Here is a 19,279-nt window from a genome sequence, read left to right on the forward strand (position 1 = left end):
ATGGAAACTCCTTTCCTCTAATCTAAAGGGGTGACCTCTGGTGCGCTGATTGTTTTTATGGGAAAAAAGAACATCCCCCATCTGCCTATAATCCCCTCTAATGTACTTGTACAGAGTAATCATGTCCCCTCGCAAGCGCCTCTTTTCCAGAGAAAACAACCCCAACCTCGACAGTCTCACCTCATAGTTTAAATCTTCCATCCCCTTAACCAGTTTAGTTGCACGTCTCTGCACTTTCTCCAGCTCATTAATATCCTTCTTAAGGACTGGAGCCCAAAACTGCACTGCATACTCAAGGTGAGGCCTTACCAGGGACCTATAAAGGGGCAAAATTATGTTCTCATCCCTTGAGTCAATGCCCTTTTTTATACAAGACAGCACTTTATTTGCTTTAGTAGCCACAGAATGACACTGCCTGGCATTAGACAACTTGTTATCAACAAAAACCCCTAGATCCTTCTCCATTAAGGAAACCCCCAACACACTACCATTCAGTAGATAGTTTGCGTTTATATTATTTCTACCAAAGTGCATAACTTTGCACTTATCAACATTGAACCTCATTTTCCAGTTTGCTGCCCAGTTATCTAATTTTGTCAAATCGCTCTGCAAAGCGGCAGCATCCTGCATGGAACTTATAGTTTTGCACAATTTAGTGTCATCAGCAAAAATAGAAACAGTACTGTCTATGCCCACCTCCAGGTCATTAATAAACAAGTTAAAAAGCAAAGGCCCAAGGACTGACCCCTGCGGTACTCCACTAACCACACTGGTCCAATTAGAAAATGTTCCATTTACAACCACTCTTTGTACTCTATCCTTCAGCCAGTTCTCTATCCAATTACAAATATTATGTTCTAGGCCAATATTCCTTAATTTGATCATTAACCTTCTGTGAGGTACTGTATCAAACGCTTTAGCAAAGTCCAAGTAGATGACATCAACTGCCATTCCAGCATCAAGGTTCCTGCTCACCTCCTCATAAAAGGCGACTAAATTAGTCTGGCAAGATCTGTTACGCATAAAACCATGCTGGCACAAACTAATAGTATTGTGAACTGCAATGTATTCAAGTACCCTATCCCTTATTACCCCTTCCAAAAGTTTTCCTACTACTGATGTCCATGCCTGAGAACAGGTGGGTCCTAAGAGGAAGAGCCATGTGTTTTCTCCCATTTTGTCAAATAAGGATAGGAATTTGTTATAACACATTTGGGTCAATTATGGAAGCTTCCCTGCTAAAAGCATTGGAGATAGTAAGTTAATTTTGAGCTGTTGAAGATGGCATTCCTGTAATTGGATCTTCTGGATAATGGATTTCCAGACAAGGCATCCAATACCTGTATAAATATAGTTTTGGTTCTTATGCTAATGAATGTATTAAAAAGGAAAAAAAAATACTAGCATACAGACTGCTCTACTTTAGTGATGAGCGAAATTTTTTCGGCAGGCATGGCTCCGTTTCGAAATTCCGCATTTTGACATTGGTGGATTTTTTGGCAGCAAAAATTTGTTGGAAAAAATTAGCTGAGTGAGGAAAAAGTCACTGTCGCATTGTTAAAAGTCAGTCACATTAAAATAAAAGCTGTGGTCCTGTCAAAAAAGTTGCAGTCACATCAAATACATCACGGTTGCGTAAAAAAAAGTTGCAGTAGTTTAAAAAAAAGTTGTGCGCACAAAAAGTCATGTGGTAGACAAGTTTTGTGAATTTTTCAATGTTTTGTGAATTTTTCCTCAGTTTTCGCTAATTTTTTTTATCACTACTCAACATCTTTCTGCAGCATTTTATGGTGATAAATAGGTCCTATTTTGGTCATTGGAACTAATATGTTTTTATGTAAAGCATCACTCCATTAGCCTAGCTGCAGCTACCCCACCATCCCCACTGTTGTGACCCAGACATGTTCCTCTTCTGCCTACCCCAAGTTTTTACTCTGTATCTGATATTGTGTGTAAGAATAAATATGATAATGGTTTCATCTAAAAATTCAGGGACAGTGTATGTAGAAAGTGGATGAGTACAAGAGGCATTGTGAATTATGCTTTTAAAGTTTCATGGAATAAAGTAGAGAAAGCCTGGCAGGCAGGTGTAAGTTATGGGAGTTTTAGAATCTTCCATTTGGGGTACCTGAACCTCTTCTTAAAATAAAATAATGAAGTGGGTGCTTAAATTCCCTAATGTAAAGGTGAAGGAAAATAATAAAACACTAATAAATAGTGTGTCTACCAAGACTGAAAAAAGGGACCACTGTAGGGGACACTGAAGAAGTTACCCTTCAGTCAAATACTTGTGATCTTTGTCAAAGTGCTTCATAAACTTTCTTAAAATTTTTTAAAACCTTTTGACAAAGCTGAGAGGTCATATAGAGAGGAAGCCCTCATTTATTAGATTGCATTTTGGGATACCAATTGACCTCGGAAGCTGCTGTCACCTAAAAGTTGCTCTTAAAGAATCACATTCTAATAATGCCTTAATTTTACTCACTTGAAGCAATATGATTTAAGGCAGATATAAGACATATGAAGCTGTACATTTATGGATTTTATTATTATATTATTACTATTATTTTTATAAATACGTGTTGTATTTATTATTAGTTGTATGTGCATGAGTGGATACGTAGCCCTCTTTGGCCCTATACAATTTAATTACTAATATATTTCTAACTATAAAGGTGTACAGTATATTAGAAACACTATACAGAAAAAAGTAGGCTTAAACTGAAACAAAGAAGATCAAAGTCTTGTATCTACCTATGTGATATTTTAACTCTTCATTTATTCTCCAGAGGAGTTTTATATCTGTTATCCATCAATGGTGATTTCAGTCTAAATTACAACTTTGACTTTACTGATGTGTTAGACACAGGCTATTATTAGAGGTGCCTAAAAACCATTAATAATTTGCAGGAATCAGTTTTTTTTCCTCTATGTAGCAGTGCTTTTTCACTCATTACACTTATTGGATTGTGACCAGTTAGAAAGGGTGAAGAGGTCATTTTCTCACATTATTAAATTCTGGACTGGTTACTAGTATATAAAATCTACACAAATCTTATAAAAAGCCATGTGAATCTGTCAGCGAAGAGCAGAAAATCCAATAAGAAAGGAAATAAAAAAAAGAGAGCAAATTTTTTTTTATATTTGACCACAATTGCTTTCGTAGATTCAAAGGTATATTCCACTTTTACTGTTTTCATTTCATATCGGTTTCAACATGCCTTGCACAGTGGAACTGCTCTTTCTAATCAAGCATGGAGGGAAGTGCTACATTAAGATTCAGTAGTGTTTGTCTCCGCAGTTGAACTGTTCCGATGACCTATTTGTACAGTATCTGTTGGTGCTGAAGGGAGGCTATAAATGCTGGATGTTGACAGGTAATAAAAAGCTAATGGGTTTTACCACCTACAGTACTGTTGGTGCTGAACATTTGTTGTTTTAACTCTTTCTCTGAAAATATAAATTAAAATTTATTTCAACAAAAACTAACCATTGTGTTTAAACAGGCTTTCAAGTTCTATTATAGAATTTCTTAACTTCTGCAGCGCAAATAATTATTCATTGTCTTCTTATAAAAAGGCTTTTGCTATGTTTGGCTGTTTGTTATGCATGGCCTTTTTTATGCAGAGCAAATGGGTATATCTGTAAGATTTTTCCCATTGGTCAGATGAATTTTCTTGGCACTGAAACTCCACTCTTGAGAGATCTGCTTAATATTTGATGTGGCTTCTACATTGGACTCACGAGAGACAGAGCAGACACATCAGGTACAGTATATGTAGCATGAATGAAAATGAGAAGACCCAGCATGAACTGTAACATTCCACTGCCTCTAATTATGAATCTCATTGTTGTAGCCAACTTAATTAAGACTGGACATAATTTTTTTTCCCCGCGTACAACTTGCAGATTAGGAAAATAATGTGTTTACAGAGATTTCTACTGAAATATATTAGATACCCTAGTGTGCTGTACACTTTAAAATCAATAGTTAACTACAGGAAAATTACTTACATTTTGATGTGTTGCTGGGGCATGTCATAGCGTATGCTTGTTGTGACCATTTCTTTTAAAAAGTGTTCAATTAGTTTGCCTCTGGGCATTAAGCAACTAGTTAACTGCTTACAGTGACCCATTTCTCAAGGATTATTGCTTTAATAACAACTAAATTGCCAACATAAAGTAATGATGGTAAAGGTTCCATCCTTTGCCTTTCAACATTCTTGCCCTCAAACTGATTACTTATATTACTGCACAGCAACTTTCTTTGACTACACTTTCATTTACCAAGGACAGACCATTCTTAGTAAAAACACAGTAACTACTATGCTATTCATATTTTTTAACCTTTTCATGACACAAAAAAACTGCAAGCAGCACGGAATAAGTATAGGTTGATGTAGAATACAATGCATTTTAAATAATTTCACAAAAGAAAATTGAAACTATTTAAATGGTTATACATTATAGGTATTATTTACTAATGGTATTTACATTATAGTTACAATGGTATTCCCTTAGGGGTACATTCAGCAAAGTACAATTGATTCCCAATACAAAAAAACATATTTTTTTGTAAGTTTTAGAACTGTGCATTTTTTTTGCGTTTTTTTGTTTTCGTTAATGTGCGCAATTTTTTCGTACTTTGCGTAAATTTGTGCAACAAAATCGTATTTGTTGCAACGAGTACGAAAGTTTTGGATTCATTCAAGCTTCAGTATTGTGACTTTCCTTAGGCCAGGTTGGAGCTGCCGAGTGCCATTGAGTGCTATGGGAGACTTCCAAAATCATGCACTGAAGGTTCAAAGTCAGAAAGGTTTTCGGGTCGTTTACAATCATTAGGATATGATCATTTTGTAACTATCGCGAAGGATTGTTTCAAAACCAAAATTTCGGATCGGAAGTACGAATTTTTTGCATTCAAACGGAAAGAATTTTCAAGACATTTGCAATCATCAGAAATGATCGGTTTTCGTGATTCGGATTCGTACCTTAGTGAATCTGGCCCTTAGTGTCTAAGACAATGAGCCTTTATGTCCACAGATGCAGTGAGCAAAGTGCACTTTTGGACGCAGTCGCCATGTTTTCTTCCCAGAATGTATTGAATTGGATTCAATTGCTCTGCTTCCTGACTTGTGCGCATCGTGCCAAATATTTAAGTCTGTCTGGGATCAGTTTTGGTGTTTGCTCACCTCAGTTCCATTGGTTGGCATGCAAATGACATATGCACCCAATTCTTTAGCCAGAAGTGTGTTGTGTCTATTGATGCAGGGTGCTGAGGGGACCCTGGGGCCACCACCTTGTCAGGCAACCCCGGATTTGCACTGCACAGCAGTGGTCAAATTGGAATGTAAGGCAGAAAAAGGCTGCTAACCGCTGAACACAACAGTACAGACTATACACACTAATGAAAGATGTTACAAAATCAAAACCTTGGTATACTTTGCTTATAGTTAAGATCAGACTATATACTGCATATTTTTTGGATACCAATTAAAAGTTGAACAACTGTTTGTATAGATTTCCAATATTATTTAAAAAAAATAATGGCAGTCCAAAGTTTCTTGTTACAGCTGTGGCCACAGATCTGCTTGACCATGGGCTTGCCCCTGGCTTAAACAAAAAAAAAGCACATTTCTTTTCAAAAGAGGGAATATATTTGTTAGAATTGTTTTTGATTTTTGTTGCATGTCCATAGTGTTATTAGTGCTGTTTTATTTGCTAACGTAAGAGGTGCAAAAGTCATTTATTTATGCATTAAAGAGCTATGGCACATGATGAGATTCTGGGCATTTTGTCAATTAATTTGCAATGAATAGCTCCTTAGGGAGGTGAAAAAAATTAAAATGCACTCCTGTTGATTTCACATAAATCCATCAAAGCATCAAAAATGTTGAATGTTAACAGCAAACCAAAAAAATAAGCCTGTTTTTCCATGACTAAACCATTCATTTGCCTAAGAGAATATTTTCACATTTGAAGTGAGGAAATGCCAATCATTAAGTGACTTGACTGATCATCTTTGAGAAAAAGCCAATGCACCATTCTGAAGATGGCAAAAACTGTTCATGTTTTGTTTATGGTGGCATTTAATTCTAAACCTGGGACCAAAACAGTTTATGTTATAGATTTGATAAATAATTCAAATACATTCCAAAAATAAGTAAAAACATTCCAATACAAATTGGAGTCTTTTCCAATTACTTACATGTTACATGAATACTACTGTAGATTTGGATAAGAACGGGATCTGGATGGAAGGCACAAAAACATAAACTCTATTAATTGTATTTTTTATTTTACATTTATTATTTAATGAAATAACTCTTTTGTTATTAGTTACTGTAAATCAGAATATGGTAGTTATAGGTCTCCCTGCATGCTCAGCGAGGATCACAGACCAGGCCTTGCTTGTTGTAAAGGATCCCAATATGCAAGACCTGTAGAATGCCCCCGCTTGTCAAGCATTGACATACTAACATCATGTAAAAATAAATAAATCAATATTGGGCTCAGTTCTTCAAGCTCTATCCCTTCAGCAAAAGAAAACAAAGCTGAATTTTTAATTAGCAACACATACTAGTACAAGTATCAGACCTCTTATCCGGAAACCCATTATACAGAAAGTTCAGAATTACGGAAAGGCCATCTCCCATTGACTCCATTTTAATCAAATAATTCACATTTTTAAAAGTGATTTCCTTTTTCTCTGTGATTATAAAACAGTACCTTGTACTTGATTCCAACTAAGATATAATGAATCCTTATAGTAGGCAAAATAATCCTATTGAGTTTAATTACTTTTTAAATAATTTTTTTAGCAAACTTTAGGTAGGAGATCTGAATTACAGAAAGATCCCTTATCCAGAAAACCCCAGGTCCCGGGAATTCTGTATAATGGGTCCCATACCTGCACAATATTTATTTCCAAAGCCACATCATAAACAGGTTCAGTCAATCAGTCAAACAGCCATACAATAGCATGCAAATTATTATACAGAACCAGAAATTGGCCTTCATACTTGTTTCAAAATGGAAATGGTTTCTAGTTTGTTTTTTCTAGAAGCAAAATTCCAATTTATTATTTTATAGATGAGCAGGACAAGAGTTTTATGAAGTTATAAACAGCATTCTTTCATATCTAAGTTTTTATTTTTTCTCATTTTAGTTGGAATGCATTTTCTATCTTAAAGCGTTGACCTGTCAGATCTTTGCAAAATTGATACTGATACCCGCTACATCCTTTGGGTCTAGTTGTTGGAACATTGTCTGCTCATTCATTGCATTCTTCCTTCCAGACCCTACTTGACAGTTGTTTGGATGGATTCCAGCTGACAGCTCTTCAGCTGTCCTCCTTTCCTAATTTTTATAAAATCCATTTGTAATTTATGCAGACATTAAGAAGACCAGTGGAGTTTATTGCTCAGTTTAAGTATATATGAATATGTCTCTTCATAAAAAGGGGTTTGATTTTTATCATCTAAATAATTAAAGGACAATGCAATATACAGTATTAAACATCCTCTAGATCTGAACTCCTGCTTGGAAAAGATCCATGGCACTTGCAGGTCTACATTGAAAGTAGTTGAAAGTGCCTAATGTAAACACAGCTTAAACACTATAATGGAACATTTTAAGTTGTTGCTATTAAAGGAAAACTATGCCATCAGAATGAATACTTAACCAATAGATAGTTTATACCATCTTTTCCCTTGAGCCACCATTTTATGGTGGTCTGTGTGCTCCCTCAGAGATCACCTAACAGTAAATAGTGCAGCTCTAACTGTAACAGGAAAAGTGTGTAAAACACAGAATTTAATTGGCTGATGTGACTTAACATATATGTGTGCCCTTGGAATGTTTGTGTGCACCGTAAATCATATGATACCCGGGGATGGCCCTTAGTACTTAAAATGGTAAGTTTTTATTAGGATTAACCAGTGGCACATACTACTAAAAAAGTATATTTTATGAAAATGGTTTACTTAGATGGAGTAGGGTTTTACATATATGCTGTTTTATGCAATATATTTTTATAGAGACCTATATTGTGTGAGAGTATAGTTTTCCTTCAAATTAGTTCTAACAGAACTAGATCCATAAAGAGGCTATTTAGTACATGTGAAAGACTGAATATATCATGATCAGTTTTGAAGCTTTAGGGTTTGCTCATTGTATACCTGTATAGTTATAAACAGAGAAAATATTTGATCAGAATCAGTATTTTTGTTTTAATCAAATAATCTTACTTTTGACAAATTTACACATACTGTATACAGGTATATCCAGCATGTCATGTCTCTGGGTGCCCCATTGAAAGTAGTGTGACAACAAATTAAATGCCTGTCAATGTTAGAGTTTAATTTATATAAGACATAACTGCTAAGTGAGAACTATTACATTAGATACTATTAGTTATTACTGTGTATGTGTGGGACAAGCAATTTCATGAAAAACAAAAAATCAAATAACATGAATTATGCAATTTAAATATATTATGGCTCTTAGGAAAATAAGCCTTTCTATGTGCACTAAAGCAGATCTTTACATATAAGACATAGTTGATTTTTCAAAATCAGTCTGTATTAGCAAACAAAGGCATCACATAAACCACAATTTCAGACTGCTTCTTCAAGGATAGCTCTGGTGTTTGTAGGTCTAGTCTATACCTTGAAGCTAGTTTGTCCTGTACATTTCCAGCTTTGTTTATTTGAAATCATGATATATATCCTTCCACATCTTGTTGCTGAAAGCTGTTGTCAAGAATAATTTTTCTTCTGTGGTTTCCCTACCAGACACCATTCCTGTAAAAGGCCAATGTGGATCTTAAGTGTTTTAGATTTTTGATTCCTTAGTTTTTATTGGCAAGCTTCAATTTCGAGAATACTACAGGATATGGCACAAAGGAAAGTTCAAAAGGACATTCATGCCCCCAGACAGCTTCATGTTTTCCTTGCAATGATTTCAAAACAGACATTTATAGGAGTTTGGCCAACCTACAAGGGTATTGTAAGAAATACTTAAACTCTGTATTCTTCATCCTATAATGTTTCTGGACTTAAAAGGTCATTTGAGAGTGATACTGTTGGACAAATACCAGGTCTTGTAACTTGAGCATACTCTAATTTTTGCAGCCAATATCATATACTAAGACTTTATTGTCAGGTTTTTATTCTAACCTTTGCTAATATTGCTAATCATATTTTTGTATTTGTTTGTAGGAATACAGGTATTGGATCCCTTATCCGAAAACCCATTATCCAGAAAGTTCTGAATTATGGAAAGGCCATCTGCCATAGACCCCATGGTAATCAAATAATTCACATTTTTAAAAATGATTTCATTTTTTTTCTCTAATAATAAAAAAGTAGCTTGTACTTGATCCCTACCAAGATATAATTAATCCTTACTGGAGCCTAAACAATCCTGTTAGGTTTAATTACTGTTTAAATAATTTTATTAGCAGACTTAAGGTAGGAGATCTGAATTACGGAAAGACCCCTTATCCGGAAAAATTCCAGGTCCCGAGCATTCTGTATAATGGGTCCCATACCTGTATTGTGTTTTATGCATTTTTAGGCCTCCCTGCTGTATTTTTTTAAATTATAAATACAGTTAGTTATGGGCAAGTCAGGCAAGAGAGCTGTCTTTCTTTAAGTAGTCCAGAACTAACTATTAGAGATGAGTGAGTTTTTTCTCCAGGCATGGATTCACAGCAAAAATTTGCGCGGAAACATCCATTGCGCGTCACCAAAAGTCATGGTCATATTAAATTGGGACGGTTGTGTCAAAGTGGGTGCAGCCACTTCAAAATAAGTGTGGTCGCATCAAAAAAAATTGGGTGACAACCACATTTCACAAATTTTTTGCCATTTCATGAATTTTTCTGTAGTTTCAGAAATTTTTCCCTGATTTGCTAAAAGAAACCCCAGTGGTGACAAATGTATTGGTTGTGACAACAGCAGCACAAAAGCAAGATTCTGATATATAAATGTAAATATAAATGTAAAAGTGGTAGGAAACATAGTAATTCAGTGATGAGCTCTGTAATTACAGAAAGAAAGCATGCATATGCATGCTTAACAGAGAATAGGCAGGGACTAGGGAGATAAAGCAAAGGTAAATATGAACATTAAATCATCATAGCAGAAAAGCTAAAACCCATAACTAATGTTAATACATTAGAAAAATATTATTTGTAAGACAAAAAAAAATGCCTATCATGCCCCTTTAAATCCAAGGTTTTTTAAATGTCTTTAATAATGTTTATTGGTAAACATTGTTGCATTGTAAAATTACAAAGAGAACTCATCTTAGCAAGAATCATTTAACAATTGGAAATGACACAAGCTAACTGAATTAAATGCATCTGAATTGAAAAGTAAAATCTTTTCCACATAACGTTTTGGGAAAAGTCAATAATAATGTCCATGCAGTGCCAAAAGCATGCTTTGTAACTTTCCTTGACTGTGGGAGCAGCAGACAAGTCATAGCTCTTGGTACTGCATGTTTTATATTCACGTTTTGGCAAGAGCCCTTATTTAGACAAGAAATCACTGCTTGCTATGACTTCCCCTGTCAGCGGGAAACTCTAATCGAATAAGTCATGAAGAGCTTTTCTAAGCACAAGTGTAGCCCTTTATCTTAGAATGTCTGCAAGCTTTGAGGTGATTTTCTTCTAAGAATGATAGGTTACAGCACTCTGCCAGCAATAATCAGGTCCCTAAAGATTTTGTGTAAAAGCAGATAGAAACTGCAGGGATTAATCACACTTTGCTTTACGTTGGTGGACAGCAGATTCCCTTTTAGAGTTCTGAAAGTGACAACATTGTTTCAGCAGGGGTCTTATTCTCAATAAATGACCTCATTCTACAAGAACTGTTCTTTTTGACCAAGACGCTTCTGTGCATGCTTTGTTGTAGTTAGTATCCTTCTTTATCTCCTTTGGGATGTTTCCTTGCTCAGCTGCCTAACCCACAAAATTAAATCCAGTTACTGATAGCTTCACCTGTTATTGTAAATCGGAACAGTCAAGCATAATGTATTAAGAAGATACAATTGAGAGATTTTTTTTGCACTTCAGCAAACACTTACTAGATATAATTATCTATGTTGCAAGTCAGAAGAAAAAATAACTATATTTCACCTCATTGGCCATTTTTTATTTAAAGTAAAAATGCTGGAGACCTTAGACATTTTTCTGACATATAGGAATGGATACCCTCTTTACATAAGATGGAAGGTGTGTTGACACATGATAATAAAATCCTAAAGTACTGGGTGCCAAAATGGACCTTGGACCTGAGCTCCTCCATCTTTAAAAATGAAATGGCCAAGGGTAATGAAATTTGCATCTGCTATATTATTCAAAGTGACCCCCACCACTGCACTGTGTGGGCACATGCAAAGTACAGAGCTGTGGCAATTTCTGTTCTGTGCATTCACACACTTTCATTTGGCCCAGGCTATAGAAGTTAGTGACTAGATTTACTGTGCTTTTATTGGTAAGTGTATATAGCCACTAGAAGTTGCCTAAAACAATTTAGAAGTGAAAGTATTGCCTAAAACTACATTATTAAATGTGCTATTAATGCAGATTCTCAAAAAGTAGTATAATCATAATCCTAATCAGCCTCAGGAAATCTGCTGTACCAAGGCAACAAATCTCCTAAAATTGACTTTTTCTTCACTAACGGTTGAATTGCTGCATGTAAAATAGATGACATTTATGCAAAAGATGGTATTTTGCCATGATTCTTTGATTCTGTCTCTGTATTCTCTCTTCATGCTGAAGTCAGGGCCAGATTTTGATGTACAGGTATGTCTAAAACATCTTTTAGGAGAGTCTCCCTTTCCAAGCAGATGTATTAGAGGTAATTCAAATAACCAAATCCAGGACAAACAAATTTGACTCCAGCACGAATCCTGCATGTATTGTAGAGAGTATTTCTGGTTGTTTTGAAAGAGTGAGCTCTATTGCAAATAGATTGCTAACAGTTGGGATATGGAAGAGTAACTACACTATTTCAGAAACAGTTCAGAATTTTCAATTGCTCATATGAGTCTAATTTCATCGATTTGAAGCATCAAATTTGAAGCACGTCATTTTTTGGACACGCAACAATTTTTGCCGTTTTCCGCTCATCACTACTAGAAACTTAAGTAACTTGCATATCAAGCAAAAGACAATGCAAAGAAGCTTTGCAAGGACAAACTTCACTGACAACCAATGAATTAAAAAAATTCCACTACCCCTAATGAACTGACTGATTTATTAGCACACAAATTATTCATTTTAACTATTTTTATGAACTGCTTATTATAGAGTAACATCAGCTGTTTATATTGGGATCTGTTTACTGAATTATATCTGTGTCTTCTACGTGAACTTTCCAGCAAGGAAATGACTGGTTATTGGGCCCCTACACTTACACAAAAAACCTTTACTGTCTAAGAAACTTACGTAACTTGCGTATAAACTCCACTGACCCCTCAATTAAAATACTGACTTATTAGCACATTAATTCTTACTACTCTACTTACTACTGACTAGTTACTGGGCCGCTGTGCTTATGCAGTTTATGTAACTTATGCAACAGCTTACATTACTTTCAAAGAAACTTACATAAGTTATGTATAAAATCCACTGACCCACATCCCCCCCAATTAAAATACTAGTTATTAACGAGTTTACGAGTCATTAACGCATTTATTATTGTTACTATTTTTATGAACTACTTCTGACTAGTTATTGGGCCCACTGTAATATCATTGGGCCCCTAAACTCACTTATCTAATGCAAAAACTTACATAACTTCTGTTCTGTCCTCCCTACGTATTACCCTGGGGCAGTGTGTAGTTCGACATACAGTTAAACTCCTCCCTTCATCAAGTCAATGAGACAGGTTGGTAGGCTTCATTTTATTAACAAAGGGGAAGGTGTGAAACTGGGGAAACAGAAATATGACAGCATTTACTATACAGCATGATAAGTACAGTAAACAAACATTATGGTTTATACATGTACAAACACATAAAAGATGAGAGGCATCTGAGTGGGGGTTAAGGCCTAGATACCTGGGTAAGAACAGATGTGCCCTGAAGTGACTGCACATAAACAATTATAAACCACATTAAGGTATAAACATGGAAGATATATGTTTGTATTATTAACCTAGGGGTTGGGGATGGATGATACCTACCAACGATGCTTCCACGGGGCTGGATTGGGTAGGATTATGCAGGATTGCTATTGCACTGTTAATGCTGCTAAGATGGCAGCTATACTGAACCTTTTCCTGTATTACCCATGGTCACATGGTAAAGTACGGTAGGCTGAAAAGGACATTTCTTTAAACAATCAAAACATATACCTCAAGAAACCACAAGGTGGTGCAATAAAACAATAAAACAGTGCTGGAGGCATAACACTCCCCGTCTGATACTGTAAGATATCACCCATTTGAAAGTTCTGTGGAAGAAAGCAATAGGATTAGTTCAGATATAGGTCTAAGGAAAAGTTTAGTCTCATTCTGCCTTACAACCTTGACCTCCACTTTCCGGACTTTTCCATCCTCACTTGGGAAAACTCTGGTGATAAGTCCTAGAGGCCACTCATTTCTCTTGATCTGAGAGTCTTTCATGAGAACAATGTTGCCAGGTTCAATGTTCTGTTTGTCAGACTGCCACTTATTCCTAGACTGTAAGGTGAAGATGTACTGCTTCTTCCATTTGTCCCAAAAGGTATTAGCAAGACTTTGAACTTGTCTCCACTGGCGCTTATATAAGTCTTTGGTATCAAACTCACCAGGAGGAGCTTTGATGGTACTGACCTTTTGAGTAAGCAAGGTGGATGGAGTAAGTATGAAGGGATCCTCAGGGTCATTGGATACAGAGGTCAAAGGTCTGGCATTCATAATGGCTGCTACTTCTGCCATGAAAGTAGTGAGAGTCTCATGAGTAAGCCTTGTTGACCCTTCCTGTAAGAACATAGAATCAAGAATTCTGCGTGCTATTCCTATCATCCTTTCCCAAGCACCTCCCATGTGGGAAGAATGAGGAGGGTTGAATGTCCATGCACAACCTTGGTCAGACAAGTATTTTTCAACAAGATTTTTGTCAATGTTTGAAGGAATGTTTAGCTCTTTACAGGCTCCCACAAAATTAGTCCCTCTATCAGAGTAAATGTTTTTCACTGGCCCTCGAATTGATATGAATCTCCTGAGAGCATTGACAAAACTGGAAGTATCCATAGATTCAATAACCTCTATGTGTACTGCCCGGATACTCAAACAAGTAAACATTACTGCCCAGCGTTTGCTATTAGCGTGACCCCCTCTAGTATGGCGTGAAGTCACAGACCAGGGGCCAAATACATCAAGGCCAACATTTGTAAATGGAGGTTCAGTACTAAGTCTGTCTGCTGGCAGATTAGCCATTTTCTGAGTCTGAAACATGCCACGAAGTTTCCTGCAAGTGACACATTTGAAGATAACACTACTTACAAGTTTCTTTGCTCCAACTATCCAGAATCCTGCTGCACGCAGGGCACCTTCTGTAAACAGACGTCCTTGGTGTCTTGTCTGTTGGTGATAATGTAGAACAAGTAAAGATGCAATGTGATGATTGCTGGGAATTATCAGTGGGTTTTTCTCTTCTTGTTCAAGTGTAGCTTTCATGATGCGACCACCAACTCTCAGTAAGCCATTTTCATCAATAAATGGGTCAAGTTTCTTTAACACACTGTCTTTGGAAATAGCCTTTTTGCTTTTGATACACTCAAGCTCTTTAGCATATGTTTCCTGCTGTACACTTAGAAGACTGATGTTTCTGGCTTGCTCAAGTTCATCAACGGTATGTGCCCTTTGACAGTAGTGCCAGCCTTTGCAGTTGGATGTTGAAGGGAAACCCTTCTTGAAGAACTTCACTATATGAAGCAGACAGGTAATAGATCTGACTAGAGACTTCCAAGTGGAGAACCTCTTGAAGCGATGAGACCCAAGGTGCATACTTGAAGTATCAGTGCAGAGTGTAGATACTTGTGGACGAATCTCTGGATCAGATGTTGTATCAATTAGTTCATACCCATCAGCAGGGTCATTCTGTTCAGATGAATACAGGAAAGAAGGCCCTGTAAACCAGGAGGTTTGTTTTAAACAAGCTGCGGGTACAGCTCTTGTTGCATGATCTGCTGGATTTTTCTCAGAAGGTACATAGTGCCATTGTTTTGGGTGTGTTGATCTCCGTATGCGCAGAATTCTGTTGCTTACATAGACATAGAATCGTCTGGTCTCATTGCAGATGTAGCCCAACACTACCTTGCTATCTGTGTAGAATTCAGCCTCACTTAGTTGAAGATCAATTTCTGAAGTGATGAGTTCAGCCATTTCCACTGCTAACACAGCTGCACATAGCTCTAATCTGGGTATAGTGTGCTCAGGTTGTGGAGTTAGTTTTGCTTTACCCATAATGAATCCAATGTGGCACTGTCCTTTGCAATCTACAGTCTTAAGGTAGGCAACAGCAGCTATTGCTTTGGTTGAAGCATCGGAAAATATACAAAGCTTCCTTTCTTTTATTCCTGCAGCAGGAGTACAAGTGTATTGCCTTGGAATTTGAATGCTAGACAATGCTCCTAAAGAGTCTCTCCATTCTATCCAGACTTGTTCCTTTGCTGCTGGGAGTGGGGAATCCCAGTCACAAGATTCCACAGTTAGTTCTCGTAGTAGAGCTTTGCCTTGAACAGTCACTGGAGCTGCAAATCCTAGAGGGTCATACAAACTATTTACTGTAGATAAGACTCCTCTGCGAGTGAAGGGTTTCTCATCCTTGTTCACTTGAAATGTAAATGTGTCAGATTTCAAGTCCCAGTTTAGGCCAAGGCTGCGTTGTACAGGTAATGTGTCTGTACCCAAATCTAGGTCTCTTAAATCATTAGCATGGTCTTGGGAAGGGAAGGCTTTCATTACCTCTATGCTGTTGGAGGCTATTTTGTGCAGTCTGAGGTTGGAACAGGCTAGCATGTCTTGTGTTCTCTTAAGCAGACTGATTGCTGTCTCCTCAGAGGGTGATGATTTCAGACCATCATCTACATAAAAGTCTCTCTCAACAAATTGTGTGACATCTCTGCCATAGTCAACTTCTCCTTCCTGGGCAGACCGTCTGAGCCCATATATGGCCACTGCAGGGGAAGGGCTGTTTCCAAACACATGCACTTTCATGCGGTACTCTAGGACATCTTTCGCTGGATCATTGTCTCTGAACCAGAAGAATCTCAAGAAGTTCCTATGATCTTCTCTCACAAGAAAGCTGTGGAACATTTGCTGGATGTCTGCTATAAAGGCAATAGGGTCTTTGCGGAAACGTATGAGTACCCCCAAGAGTTTGTTGTTGAGGTCTGGACCTGTTAAAAGTACATCATTTAGGGAAACACCGTCATATTTGGAACTGGAATCAAACACAACTCTGATCTGACCTGGCTTCTTTGGGTGGTATACTCCAAAGATTGGCAAGTACCAGCATTCTTCTTTCCTTGTAATACTAGGAGCAGTTTCTGCATGACCATTCTCAAATATTTTTCCCATGAATGTAAAGAAATGTTCTCTCATCTCTGGTTTCCTTTGGAATGTGCGAGTGAGGGAAGTGAAACGTTTGAATGCCTCTTCTCTGTTATTAGGAAGGGAACGTCTATGTGGTTTGAAAGGAAGTGGGGCTACCCAGCTGTTAGCATTGTCTTTACACATACCTTGATCCATGATTTCCAGGAAGATTTTGTCCTCTATGGAAAGGGAAAGTTGATTGTCATTTTTGGATCTCTGGAACACGTTGCAACCCAAATGATCATCATCCTTAGCGCAGGGATAGCTCTCTCCTAAGAGGTTGGTTAGATAAGCGTTATTCTGAATCTCTTTAATCAGAAAGCGATTTGGACATGGTTGAAAAAGAGAAGGGCGGCCATTCTCTAATGTGTTAGTATACAGAGTGTTGATGTTGGTTGGCCTGTGTACATCTCCCAGGCATACATCACCTATGATGACCCATCCAAGGTCTAGCTTCTGAGCATAAGGTGCATTGTGAGGACCATTTATCTGGTCCCTTGCTTTGTGGACCCGTAGGATATCTCTTCCAAGAAGAAGCATTATCTGGGCCTTAGGGTCAAGTTCAGGGATTAAGTGCGTTATACATTTCAAGTGTGCATGGTGCAGTGCTGCATCTGGTGTAGGGATCTCAGTCCTATTATCTGGTATCCGACTGCACTCAGTTATAGGTGGCAAAGGCAAGCATATTTGTCCATCTATGGACTCTACTTGGTAGCCAGATGCCTTCCTCCCTGCTGTCTCAATAACTCCTGCACAAGTCTTTAAGGAGTAAGGAATGCTTGGGCCTTTGATATTGAATAAATCAAAGAAGGCTGGACAGGCTAGAGATCCATTACTCTGATCGTCCATGATTGCATAAAGTCTAATAGCTTTATCCCTTTGGCCTTTCGGGTATACTTTGACTAAGCAGATTTTGGAGCAGGATCTGCCACCTATGGCTCCTTTGCAGACTTCTGTACATTGTGAAGTGACCTCTGGTGTAGTTGTAGCAGTGTCACCTTCCTCCCCGCCATGCTCGCTAGTACCCTTGTTGTGAGGTAATGTCCACGGGGCTGGCCCAGGGTGTAATGCTGTGTTGTGGTGTGTGCTGTCACATTCTGTGCATTTTACACTGACCTTACAGTCCTTGGCAAGGTGAGATGTTGATGAGCAGCACTTGTAGCAGATGTGGTTTTCCTTTAGGAAGGCTTTGCGGTCATCTATGGACTTTCCTCTGAAGGCTCTGCATTTCAGAAGAGGGTGAGGCCTTTGGTGTAGGGGACACTGCTTACCAGGGTCTTTGTTGTTTGTCTCCTCCTGAGAGCTGTCAGCAGACCTGTGGAAAGAACCTAAAGAGGAAACATTAGTTTTGTGAACTGTTACTGCTTTGCGAGTATTAGGTACTGAAGGGGTGGCATGTGGCAGAGTGAGATCAAAACTGGGGTCATTTCTCATCTTGGCTTGCTGGTATACAAAGTCCACAAACACAGTGAAGGGGGGAAATGTGACATTGTATGTTTGTTTGAATTTAGACCCATGTACCATCCACCGTTCTTGCAAGTTGTAGGGTAGCTTTTGCACTATGGGGTTAACACCTCTGGCTGTGTCCAGGAATGCAAGTCCTGGTAAGTCTCCTTCGGCTTTAGCAACCTGAAGTTCCATTAACAGGTCACTTAGTTCCCTAAGTTTTTGGTAACCTTTAGTGGATATTTTAGGGAAATCATCAATTCTTTTGAAGAGGGCATTCTCTACTACCTCTGCTGAGCCATAACACTCATTAAGTCTGTGCCAGATCATTTTGAGACCAGTCTCTGGGTGGTTTATGTTGATCACCCTGATCCTTTTGGCATGCTCTGCAGACTCAGTGCCTAAGTATTTGATAAGTAGGTCTATCTCCTCACTGTATGATAGGTCTAAGTCTCTGATCGTGTTTTGAAAGGAGGATCGCCAGGCTCTGAAGCCTTCTGGGCGGTCGTTAAACTTTACAAGTCCTTTGGTGATTAACTCACGCCGGGCAAAGAACTTGGCAAAGTCCATTGTGGCCTGGTTGGCACCATGGTAGGTAGGTGGATGAGTGTTATAGTGAGAAGGTGTTGTGTAATCATACCTGTCTGGAGGTTCTTCTTTAGGCTGACTTGTGACATACCGCCTTAACATATCAGAGGAAGTAGTTGTAGGGTTACCCGTAGGCTTGGGTACCCAGCTGATGTGGGTGCCATAAGCAGGATCATTTTGCTCTGCGTTACCTCTCTGGTGCACTTGTGACTTGCTGCTGACTTCTTGAGTCGTATAGCGTTGTTGGTCTGGCTCTCGGGTAGCGTGTTGACCTGGTTCTTGTGCTGAAAGAGAATCTGTGTTTTGTTTGGAGTGCTGCTGGACATACTCAGAGGTGCGCTGCAGTGGGTCTTGACCTTCAATCTCTAGATCTGGTGCCCTGCTGTGTCTTTCGCTGTCAGGGTATATGATTGCCTCTAGAGCTTCTGCTTCAGCTATGGCTGCTGCAGCTTCCCTCTCTATGGCCAGCTTTTCTAGAGACGCTTCTAAGCGTGCATTCTCTGCTTCTAGGCGTGCTTTTTCTGTTTTTGCCTCCATCTCCCTTTCTGCAAAGGAGACTCGGGCCTTGGCTGCTTCTGCCTTTGCGCGGGCAATTGCGGCTGCATTGATGACAGATGAGCGCTGGGAGGAACCCGAGACTTGGGACC

General features: G+C 38.2%; 1 protein-coding gene across 1 annotated transcript; it reads right to left on the minus strand.

The window, feature by feature from the left end:
• Positions 1 to 13,356: 13,356 nt before the first annotated feature.
• Positions 13,357 to 18,272, minus strand: LOC101731053. The gene is made up of 2 exons (XM_012965297.3): positions 16,745 to 18,272; positions 13,357 to 16,402 (listed from the first exon to the last, which is right to left on the minus strand). The coding sequence occupies exons 1-2, from the start codon at positions 18,237 to 18,239 to the stop codon at positions 13,455 to 13,457; spliced, it is 4,443 nt and encodes a 1,480-aa protein (XP_012820751.3). The 5' UTR covers positions 18,240 to 18,272; the 3' UTR covers positions 13,357 to 13,454.
• Positions 18,273 to 19,279: the final 1,007 nt, after the last annotated feature.

This window comes from Xenopus tropicalis, chromosome 4 (genome assembly GCF_000004195.4).
Source record: "Xenopus tropicalis strain Nigerian chromosome 4, UCB_Xtro_10.0, whole genome shotgun sequence".
Lineage (NCBI taxonomy): Eukaryota > Metazoa > Chordata > Amphibia > Anura > Pipidae > Xenopus > Xenopus tropicalis.